The following is a 12,131-nucleotide window of genomic DNA, read 5'->3' as shown; positions in this document are numbered from 1 at the left end:
TTGTCTGGTACAGACCTTTTCTGGCAGCCTCTATTGACCTTGCTGGATTCCAGCAATCACAATTGCGAGTTGCTGCTGGAATGGCTTCATCTGCCAAGCCAAGCATCAGGCATGTTGTGTTTCCTGATACTTGCATGGAAGACACATCGAGAGTGGCTTGTTAGGGAGCAAGCCTTATCTTTCCATTTGGCTTTTCTGCGTCTCTGATTTTTTCGCTGCGCTTACTGCTCAGCCAGTTTTATTAATGCACCACTGCAAATGATAGCAAAGAGAGATTTCAGTATGATGAGGCAGATTCTATGATTCTATGATTTCAGAGGGCTAAGGGAGACACGGAATAAAAACTTCTGTTTGGGAGCTGTTTGGTTGAGGGCTGTCTGGCTGTTGCTTTTTTTTTTTTTTTTTTTAATAATACTTTCAAATTATAGTTTCTGCTGGATGTTAAAGAACATTCAGTTTGTCATCCTGTATAAAATTATGAAGTATGAGATTATGCCACGGCCCTTGCCTTACACGGAAGTATCATAATGCTTGTTTTAATTGAAAAAAAGTATATTCCATTTAGCTGCTCCCTTAGGTAAATTATATTGCTTAATAATGCCACTAAGGAACACGTCTGAGTCTGGACAAGTTGTGGAAATATTTGCAATCAGAGTATTGTTAAGACTATAAAAATAACCTGTTACTTCAGTATGTGGTCGTTACAGCAGAACTGATGTAACAATCCTTGAAAAACTTAACTGAAGCCAGGGCGTTATATCCTGATGTCCATACCTGTGTCCAAGCTCCAGCTTTGTTCAGGTAAAACTCTCACTGAGGTCTGTGAGAGTGGTACCTGGATAACCAGCAAGTAAACATTATTAAAAACTTGACCATATAGCAGAAAATGGTAAGCAAGTCCCATGTAAGTACTGTAAAACGTGTGTCATGATATCTGTCCTGTAATTTATTGTGTTGCCTGTATTTGTTTCTTAGTATATAGGCTGAGGTTTTCTACACAGAGAAATCTTGAAGCCCAACTTGTTATTCCGCCTGTGCATAGGTCTACTCTCATCTGTTAGATAAAAGCCTGCAGAGAAATTCTCCTGGTACTCTTGGTGCACCAGTGCTGCCAAATATATAGGATGACTGACAGCTTAAAATCTTCCTAGTAAGCTGCTAAAATTGCTTAGGACCCTTTTTGGTCAGAGAGCTGAATGACTAAATAGTCCATAGGAACAGAGCTGCTTTCCCAATTCTAGAGCTATCATTCATAGATAAAGTGGAGGTTCATGGGGCAGTACTTGTATTACAGAAAACTGCTTTGTACAGTTTCCTATCTTGTGAATTAAGAAGTGGCTTGAATCTTAAGTTATTTTAACCCAGAATGTCCAGCCAAGAATAAATTATTTACAATAATTGCTAAATATAGAAACAACTGTATTTTTTTTTTCAAAGCATTCAGCTGGGGAGATTACACAAGAAAGCAGAAAATTTTTTTTTCACAGAAAAATTGGATCAAGTGTCAGTTCTCCTGATGTTAATTGATGTAGTGTTGTATGGACCATCAGCTGGAGAGTAAGGGAGCAAGAACGAAATAACAGTGTTCACATCAGCTCTATGCTTGTCCGTTTTAGTCACTTGAAACCGTGACACGTCCCCAGTGTTGGTGTCTTCCATGTGCTGTGGAAGTCCAAGTGTCTGTAACCCAAGTACCGACAGCCATCGTGACAAACCAGTCTCTGCTGCAACTGTTCCCCTTCCCTTTGGCAACATATAGTGATTGTACTTTGTCTCCCCTCCTTGGGAAATACCATCGTTGTGGTGTAGTGACATAGAGTGGGAAGGGTGTGAAAGGGGGAGTGAGGTATCTGCATCCTTCCTCCCCACCTCAAGTTTTATGCATGACTGCACCATTGAAAAGTAATCCCTCCCGTAGAAACGTGTGTCACCTGTTTTGGTAGCGTGAGTGTGCAAAGCATCTTCCTGCTTCCCTGTGACGGGGACTCAGAAGACATCTGGCACAAGTACACATTTGCTAAAGAAGTCTTCTGAAGCCCCATGGGATCAGGAGGCTGAATTAGCATCCCACGTGGAAGCGGATGAGGCTGAAGTGGAGCTGAATTCTCTTTTTCTCTCCCTTAACAGGGCATCCCTTTGGAGCTCCTGTGTGGTCCTGCCTCTCCTGGCTCTCACATGGATGTCTGCAGTTCTGGCAATCACAGATCGGCGGTCGGCACTCTTCCAGATTCTTTTTGCCGTCTTTGACTCATTGGAAGGCTTTGTCATCGTGATGGTCCATTGCATCCTAAGGCGGGAGGTGAGACGAATGAGTCGTTCTCTTTTATGTAACCAAGATATTTCCCACAGAAAACATCTGAAAAATGTCCAGTCAACCTAGTAGCTTCTCTAATCCTATGATCTTTCACCTTTGTATAGACAGTGACCACAAAAATGACCATGACGCCATCAGTCAGAGGGAAGGAGGGAAGAAGGGATGAACAAATGGTTGTCATGCTGAGTGGAATTTGGGGGACAGTCTTAGATTAGCTTGTTTTATAGCTAACCTGTCAGGTTTTGCTTGTTTAAGACCAAATTAAGTAATTCCAGAATGTTTACGCCCCACTTCCAAAAATGGACTGTTAAGGAAAACAATTATTGTTTGTTTGATTTCAAGAGGGGCAACTTCCACCGAGGTTTACAGAATAATTGTATGTTGGCATTAGCACCTAGATATCCGAGCTAGAAAGTAAAGCTAGCAATAATCAAGCAAGGAAATTTAATAAATTCTCTTCAGCTTCCCTGTGGAGATTTAAAATGGTAAATTATATCAGGGAAGAAAAGGATGAATCTTCTATGTTTCTTTTATTCTTTTCGTCCTACTGAGTGGATAGGCTATTAATAACAGAGACAGGAAGGAGGTTTTTTCAATATTCATTTTATCTTCTTACAGCTCCTTTAAATTAAGTAAAACAGATTAATTTCTTATGTCAGGCCAATGAAATCAATGGAATTACACCACCGGCTTGGCTCAGACTCATTCAACTAATTGCATTATGAATATGGGCCTGCATTTAACTCCTGTTGCAGTCACTGGCATTTTTTTTTTCCATTGATTTCAGTGAGCTTTGGCTCAGATATATATTACAGCTGATCTAAGATCATAATCAGACATTGTAGACCCCAATATAATGATTTATGCAATAGCATCCATTGTAAACATATTGCAAGCTGCAAAATAGAAGGCACTTTTATTCTCGGTTATTTAAATCAAGCAACTAGAAGTGATCAACATGGTGACCCAGGATATGTGTAAAACCTTTGAGTTACTCTGTTAGTATGTGAGATATGTAACATATAAACCATTTTAAATGAATACCTGAATGCTAGTAAAGTAGGAGCCATGTTCTTTTGAGCTACCAAGGACTGTTTTGTGTTGTTTTGGGTTTTGTTTTGGTTCTCAGCAGATCTTAATATGGTTTGGTATTTCTGTCTGACTCCGACTTTTGGAAATCCATTTGTTCCTGCAGGTCCAGGATGCTGTGAAGTGCCGAGTAGTAGATCGTCAGGAAGAGGGCAATGGAGACTCAGGGGGGTCATTTCAGAATGGACACGCTCAGCTAATGGTAGGGAAAACTATGACTTCGTCTATTATTAAGGGACCTGTGAGCTTTTTTAGCCCATAACTGATAAACTAAGGGCTCTGTCCATCATAGATTTTGCAATCATCTTTCTTTTTTTTCTTTAAACTTGTGCTTGAATAAACATAGCACTCATCATAACCTCTTTCACACAAATATATTTTCTTTTCATTGTAATATTAAGAGGCTTAAACGTACCCACCAGGTTTTGCAGACATCTTGGTGACACCCTTTTCTCCCAGAAAATACAAAGGCAAAATGTATCTCCCAGGTCTTCCAGACCCTTTCATCACCATCACGCTGCCCTATCCTAGCTAGAGCTAAGAGGCAGTAGTTTAATACCATTTTAATCATAGTGTATTGGGTCATTATTATAAAGATGCTGTCTCAAAGGGATTTGCTTCTTCCAAAAGCACATTTGTTTACCCTGCTTCAGTGGGAATACAGTTTAAGCACTGTAAACCTTGGTCCTGCTGTGTAAGTCCTTTACAAACAGTCTAGATAAGGCCATAGAAGAAAAAGCTATGGGGAATCTTCTTGCAACTGCTTCAGTGTTATAAAGTAGATGATATAAGAGGCATTGGATTTCTGAGTTTGGAGTAAGGACATCAGGACAATCACGAGATTTGAACAAGTTCCAAAAATGTCTAGTTAATAATAGACCAATATCATAACCCAAAGGTGTGTTTTTCCAGTCAGTCTTGTGCTAAGCTAAGTAGCTTGTGCTTGGGTAAAAGATCTCATTTCAATCTTTAAATCAAGACATCAAGGGATATACAACAAGGATATACAACAAGTCATCAATCTTTAAATCAAGGCATCAAGGGATATACAATTCTACCACATCTCATAGGTGTTTTTTAAAAAAAAGGTGCCTCATTTCTAATTTAAATGCATAATCTTCTCATTTTCAGACTTAGGTTCTTGCTATGACTATTTAGGTGTAATTAGAAAGCCCCTTGCATGCCTAGTACTTTTGCTCCTTCAATAATAGACAACATAATCGTATCCAGTCTCAATCTTCCTTTCAATAAGTTAACACGCTAAGCTTTTCTATTCTCCCTCTGTAAGACATTTTCCTTCAAATTATTTATACAACCCTTTTCCACATGCCCTTCAGACTCTCACCATCCTTTAAAAATGTGGCTGCTGGATTTGTTATCCTATTGTCACCATCCCAAGCGCTATATTCTGAAGTTTCAGATTTTTGTTTCTCTGTATAACTCCCTGCTTTCATTCATTATCAACCACCTTGCAAAATTTTGTGTCAGCTACAAGTTTTTCAGCAATGAGATTACATTTACTTCTGCCCTATTGATGGATGTGTTGAGAAGCAGAGAGCTTACAATCAGTTTCTTCACATTCAAGCACAAAGAACTCTGGAATCCAGACATGAATGATGACTCCTCACTGACATTTTTAGAGGGATACAATGTTTTTATAGTGACTGAGTTGTGCTATAACCAAAGAAATCAAAAGCTTTGCAGGATGGCATTTTTGACATTACCTTTTCCAATAATCTCCAAATCTGCCCAACAAGTGAAAAGAAGCTTAGCTGAGTAGAACTGTTTTCCACAAAATCTTGTTGACTGGTATTAAATATAAACCTATCTATTTTTTATTTATCTGTAGAACTAGTACAGGCTGTTCGGTTACATTTTTCTAGAACTCCAATCACAAAAATTAGATTATATTTTTCTGTGCCATCCTTCTTGCCCATTTAAACGTTAGCTCAGTCTTATTTCTCTTCTCTTCAGATTTATTCGGTATCCCAAATAATTTACTAAGAAATTAGCATCAAGAAGGTTGAGATAATTCCTCAACCAGCTCTTAAAAAACTCTTGGATCTCAACCTGCTAATATTAAAGTGTTTATCCCAGGGGTATGGAGATTTTTTTACACACTGTTCTTAGTATTAAACTAAGTATTAAACTATAAAATCATAGAATCATAGAATTGTCAGGGTTGTAAGGGACCTTAAAGATCATCTAGTTCCAGCCCCCCTGCCATGGGCAGGGGCATCTCCCACTAGACCAGGTTGCTCAAAGCCCCATCCAGTCTGGCCTTAAAAACTTTCAGGGATGGGGCTTCCACCACCTCTCTGGGCAACCTGTTCCGGTGTCTCACCACCCTCATGGTGAAGAACTTCTTCCTAACGCCCAGTCTGAATCGTCCCATCTCTAGTTTTAATCCATTCCCTCTAGTCCTACCATTACCCAACATCCTAAAAAGTCCCTCACCAGCTTTCTTGTAGGCCCCCTTAAGATACTGTGCATTTAATCACATGAATACAATTATATTAAGTGTCTTCTTTCTGAAATGGTACTAGAAATAATCAGTGAACTCTTCTATCTTTTTCTAGTCTGTGGCCTTTCCATTATTCCATGAAAACTCATGGCCCACTGTGACTCAGTGTATCCAGTTCTTTGAAATGTTATCTGCTAAAAGCTTTAGAAAAAAGGATTAACTCATACTGGCAGAAGAAAGGAGTTTCATTTGGCTGTACAGACCACTTAAAAAAAGTTTTTCAGCCTTTGTGCCTGCAGGGACCATTGATTTTGAACACTAAGAGTTTCAGAAGCAGAGACTTGTTTCCACTTCATGTGACTTGGTGATAGATCACAAGAAAGCCCAGTAGGTATGGAACGCTCTCAGTGCCATCCCCAGGTCTTTTTAATGAGTGGAGGTGAATCCAATTAGACTAAGTGTGGGGAGGTATATCCAAGGCTGATGAACCAGGAACCTGGCCCCTAATTTTTAGGGATGTGCATAAATGTGTTCCAGGGAGATATTTTAATTAGTGGAATTAGTGTATAGATAAGCAGATGAATCCAGCTGAAAAATAATGTCACAGCTTTACCACTGTGTGAGATTCAAAAGCCACAGCTGGAAAAAAGTGGTCTGTTTGCCTTGTTTCAAAGCCCAAGGAAAACGTCGCTTTTCCACTCTTCTGGCAGTGATTATGTCTGACTCACTAATTAAAGTGGTTTTTGCATTTTCTAAATGTCTTTCTTTCCCCCACCACCTCCTTTTGACCACGTCCTCTGTGTTCTCTGTCTTTCAGACCGATTTTGAGAAGGACGTGGATATGGCTTGTAGATCAGGTGAGCACATCACAGGTGAGAATCAACAAGTGACCTGGTTTGGGGATTGAACTAGGCCATTTTTTTTTCCTTTCTGTTTTATTTGTGTGTCTTAGTGGCTTACATGTATTTCTGTGGGCTCTCTTTACTCTCAACCCTGGCCAAAAGAAAACTACTCCCCTAATTCTCCCTTATGCTTTGCTTATTCTATTTCCCCACGACTCTCTTGGCCTTTTAGCTAAGATTAAGCCTTGCTTCTGAGATATTGTTTCTTATCTATGGCCTGTGTAACACAGTGGCAGAGAAGAGCATCAAGGAAGAAGAGATTGGATGCATCTCTTCCTAGTGTGATCCTTCTTTGCTTTAGCAACCCTTGCCCGAGGGGGTCACACCAACCTCACACAGCTCTGTGCTGTCTTTGAGAAGGTCTGGAGTCTGGAGAGCCTTCCCACAGGTGCAGTTCTGTGTGCAGTTGTAAGATACCTGTACGTATGGAGGTGGGTCAGGTCCCACCTCCTTTGCCTGCACCTTTCTGATGCGTGTTCAGTCACACAGATTATGATTGTGACAATCTGCGTGAGTTGACAGCTCCTTTCGCCAGTAACTCCCTTTTCTCTCATTCCCCTGGGGGTGTCTGTGCTGTCTGGATTCTCCTTTGCTACCTGTCCCTCTCTGCAGGTTTCGTCCTCCCCTGGTCCTGGCATGCCTGACCATTTCGCTGGGGGGCTTTTCTTACCCTTTGTAGATATTTAGGCTTTCATTTACCCTCCCAGACTTCTCCCTTCTCCCAAGCAAAAGAAACACCAGCTTGCTTGGCACTTGCATAGAATTCACATCTTCCAAACCAGGATCTCTCCTAGCCAAGGACAGTACATACTATGTGTTCAGTTACCGTCATGGGAAATTTTTTTTTCTTCCTTTCTTCCTTCCTTCCTCCCTCCCTTCCCCTCTTCCTTCCTTTCTCCCTTTCTCTCTCTTTCTCTCTTTCTCTTTTTTCTTTCTTTCTCTCTCCTTCTCTCTCTCTTTTTCTGTACACATCTACCTGTCTCTTTAATTTTTTTCTTTATCTAATGTATCATTTATTTATCTGCTTCTAATGTATTTATCTATAATTCATCTTTTTCTCTCTGTCTTGCAATCACTTATTTATCTCTGTCCTCAGCTGTCTGTCTTGCTGTACCTGTTATTTATGTATTTATACCTCTGTCAGCATTTGTCTCTGTCATTGTGTTTCTGTGCATTGTCTATCACTGTCACTACCATTTATCTATCTAATATCTATTTATATCTTATTTATCTTTTCCTGTCCTTCCCTGTGCCTCACTCCCTCTCCCTATGCTTATCACAGTCACAGTATATTTATCTTACTTATCCCTGTGATATCTTATTTCATGGTCTCTTTCTGTCCATTTATCTCTTTTCAGGGTCTGTCCATTTTTTCCTTTCTGTTTTTCTGTCTCACACTCTCTAATCTAATTTCTAGCTGTCTCCCTCTTCTCATTTGTCTTCCTCCTTTCTTTTTGACACCAAAGACCTCAGTTCCAAAAAATCACGTGTGAAAAACGTGCATGTGAGCCCAGGTCTGACTTGAACACGTGCTCAACGAACATGCAACCAGGCTGGGTGTTCAATCAGCTACACAGCCAGCATCCCATCTTGTTCTGGAAACCAAGGCAGACCCTGAACTCCTGAAATAAAGGAGCCTTTCTTGATCTGCTACAGACTTTCTTCCTCACAAATTGAACTTCTGAGAGGAAAAGAAGGAGCTGATTGGTTTCACATGACCTCAGGGCAGAAGACCCTGGATAAGCAGGTTGCTAACAGCCTAGGCTTCCCTTCCTTTGACAGCATACAGCTATACAATTTTTTTGTTGATGTCTACCTGAAGAGATATTCCTCCTCTGATAAAGTGCTGTTAGTCTGTGCCAAGCTAAGTAGTAAATAATAGTCCCCATTTGAGAGATATTTCTACATGGTGCATCATCCTACACTTTCTGCTTATTGAATAATAAAAAACAGAAATATGCTCATTGGTTTCTGGCCATCGTTTCTCCTGGAGGTACCAGATCTCGTGTTATGACAGATTGGAGATATGCTGGATACCACTCATAACCTCCTCACTTAGAGGTAGGATTGGGTCCATGGCTCAGTGTTGAAAGCTCACTCTGCTCCATGCTTGGGGATTGTCAAGTGCAAACCTCTCCAAACCTACTTTCTGCAGCTGACATGAACATGGAGAAGAGCCTGTCCCTCCCAAATGAAGGGATTCACTTCAGTAACATCTTCCTGCAGTGTATGCTATGAATATGCTATCATGCTCTGATTTGTCCTAGCATGTCCTCTAGCAATGTCAAGATGACCGCAGCTGCAATAATTATGCTCAGTGTGTTTAGCTTTAACAGCTTTTTAAAAGTTCTTTTATTCTATTTGATGTCCTTGTCATCCTGCCTTACCTGCTCTGTAGTCTTTGAGGAGAGCTTTGCTCTTCCAGCACCCACCACTCCCAGTATGAGTAGGTAGAAAAATTAGTGCCTCTTCAGTCCCATGGGATGTCTCTGTCATCTCCTGCCTCTGTCCCAGGTGGAGCAGCTGAATGCTATCAGGTTACCTCAAAGATCTTTATCTCTGGTCCATTGAGAAAGAAAAAAAAAAGATAAAAGGACCTTTCCCCTCCCCCCCACACCCCCTTCTCAGATGGGTAGAAGGGGAACGTGCATTTATTTCTCCTTTCCTGTGCTGAAATACCAGGTAAGTAGCCTTCAATCCTGCACCACTTTGCCCCTTCTTCACAGTCTGTGATTTCCATCCCCTGGAGATACCAAGGCTGATGTAATTATCTTCCAGAGGTGTTTGTTGCAGCCTGAAATCAACTGAGTGATAGATTCTTATTCCCAGAAAAGGAGTAGATGTCTTGTTGTGGATAGTGTTGTGTGGGAATGAGTGTCTGTGTGTCCTTTATATACCTCATAATTGGCATGTTCACCTTGTCCTCAGTTTAAGGCTTTCCTCTCCTATTAAGGAATATTCATGGCACTCCTTTCTTTCCTCAAGGGAAATTGTAAAACACTAAATAATTAGCTCTCACAAAGATTTGCCATAATTACTAGAACATAAGATTTTTGGAGAACAGTTAGAAATTTATTTAAAGTTGTGGTACATTTTAAAATACCAAATCGACACTGAAACTGTTCAAAGGAAAAGAGCAACCTGAAGCAGTTCAATAAGTTGTTTTGTTGTGTTTTTTTGTTTGTTTGTTTTTTTAAAAAAGAAGAATTTACATTTGAAATCATTGATAATGCTGCATTTCAGCCACTTTCTGAATTAAAATATTTTTTGGTATGAAAGCAACATTTTATTTTAAAAAAATCTACTCCTCCATAGGCTAGTAATATACTTATTTCATATATATATACATATAATACATGTACTAAATATATATGCAAGATGTTCTTATCAATATAATGATATGTATTGGCTTAGTTGGGATTTTTGGCCATAATTGTGCTGGAAAATTTGCATCACAGAGAATTCTCTCAAAATGAGAGGTTTTTTTCTCCCTAGCTTTAGCTTTGCCTCCAGCATCCTGGATTAAAAAAAAAAAAAAAAAAGGCAAAAAACAATATAAAACACTATTCTGCCACCATAGCTTCTTTCCGAGAGGTCCAAGGGAACATGCTAGCATGGTGTGACTGTGGTAGGTGTATTGATGTGTTAACAAAAACCTAGGTGAGGTGCTAAGGATACTTGTCTGTCTCCCTAGTGCTGAATAAAGACATCACCACCTGCAGGACCTCAACCATTACAGGAACACTGAAGCGTCCATCACTGCCAGATGAAGAGAAATTGAAGCTCAACCACCAGAAGGGTTCCTCAAACTTTAACAGTCTTCCAGCCAATGTCTCCAAGATGCACCTTCAGGGTTCACCACACTACCTGGGAGCCATCAACCTGAATGAGTTCAGCAATCACAGCCTCACTCTGAAGAAGGACAAGAATCAGCCACCTAAGTCCATCTACATCTGTGATGGGGACATCTTCAAGAAGTTGGACTCAGAACTCTCCCGGGCACAAGAGCAAACGCTGGACACCAGCTACGTCATTCTGCCTACCAACACGTCTACCTTACGGGCCAAACCACCCAAAGATGAGAGCAAATACAGCATCAATATTGACCAGATGCCCCAGACACGGCTCATCCACCTCAGTATGGCTACTGATCCAGGCTTTGTTGTCAAGAGTCCTCCACGGGAGCCTGTAACGATGACATGCACTGAGGTGCAAGGTTCCCCCATGATACAACAACAGCAGCAGCTGGCTCCACAAAATATCTCCAATGAGTCACAGATTCCCAACAGCCTGTGTGACACAGGTGACTCAGGGAACTCGGGTGTGGTGTCCAAGAGTGAAACTGTCTCCACCCTCTCCATGAGCTCCTTAGAGGTGAGCATGTGAATTTACTGTCTTGTTCTCAGCCCAGAATGATGCCCTGCCCTCAATGCTGGCCACACCACCTGCTTCAAGAGAACCACCTTAGGCCAAATGCATCCCACCATGCAATGCCAGTATTATGTTATCATGAGGGATCACTGGCAGGTGACACTGTTTTCTAATGTAATGTTAAGATCTCTCACAGCTTCCACAGGCATATCCCATTGCTGGATGAACTGTCTTTAGCCCTACAGACAATGCAAAGTCCAATAAAATTGTTAGTTTGTCAAAGACATGGCTTGCATTACCTTTTCTCCTTCTGTCCTCTGCCTCTGTTTCCCATTTTGATGACTTCAGCCATGAAACAGATGAGAAAATCCTAGAGACCGCAGGTTTAAAATGTCCCTAAGGCATTCTCTTAGCGTCAGAGAGATGTCAGAGGTTTTGTGTAAGTGCAGCACTCCCCTTCTCACCTGTGATAACTCATTATGTGTATTAGCAGTTCTCCCTAGACCTAGACCTAAATCTTAGGCTGAGGTTTATCCTAGGGCATCTGACCTTTTTGGCCATCGCTGTCCAAACGTCAGTCTCGGCTGACTGGTGCTCAAAAGCTCCAGTAGATCAGTTGGCTGATCTATTGCTTCCTCTTTGCTTCCCATTCTGTGAACAACCTGCAAGCACATAGCTAGGATGTAGCCTGAATTGGCCAAACTCCTATGCTTAGCCCATGCTTAGCTCTCCTCAAGTGTCAGTGGTTTTTGGTCTTTATATGTCTGGCACTTTCTACCATGAAGAGCCAGCCAGACACGTTAAAGGTGTAGGAAAAAGGAAAAGGAGAAGGACTCTCCTTGTTTTATCTACTGTGTGGTAGAGTTTATACTGACACACCAGCATCAACCCCTTATTAACCTTCACCCATCTCTTTTTTTTTTTTTTTTTTTTTTTTTTTATACCCAGAGGCGGAAATCCCGGTACGCAGAGCTAGATTTTGAGGTGAGTA

The 12,131-nt window shown here is 40.9% G+C and overlaps 1 protein-coding gene across 1 annotated transcript in view; it reads left to right on the top strand.

Annotated features, from left to right (window-relative positions):
• ADGRB1 (adhesion G protein-coupled receptor B1) overlaps positions 1-12,131 on the top strand; it is a 211,657-nt gene that overhangs the window by 183,200 nt on the left and 16,326 nt on the right. The window contains exons 25-29 of the mRNA XM_054191453.1: positions 2,128-2,299; positions 3,510-3,605; positions 6,685-6,739; positions 10,464-11,143; positions 12,089-12,124. Coding sequence (XP_054047428.1) covers positions 2,128-2,299; positions 3,510-3,605; positions 6,685-6,739; positions 10,464-11,143; positions 12,089-12,124 — 1,039 coding nt within the window. The remainder of the gene's footprint in view (positions 1-2,127; positions 2,300-3,509; positions 3,606-6,684; positions 6,740-10,463; positions 11,144-12,088; positions 12,125-12,131) is intronic.

The sequence above is a fragment of the Rissa tridactyla genome, chromosome 2 (genome assembly GCF_028500815.1).
Source record: "Rissa tridactyla isolate bRisTri1 chromosome 2, bRisTri1.patW.cur.20221130, whole genome shotgun sequence".
NCBI lineage: Eukaryota > Metazoa > Chordata > Aves > Charadriiformes > Laridae > Rissa > Rissa tridactyla.
The sequence above is the reverse complement of the archived record's forward strand: the minus strand, read 5'-3'. Positions and strand labels throughout refer to the sequence as shown.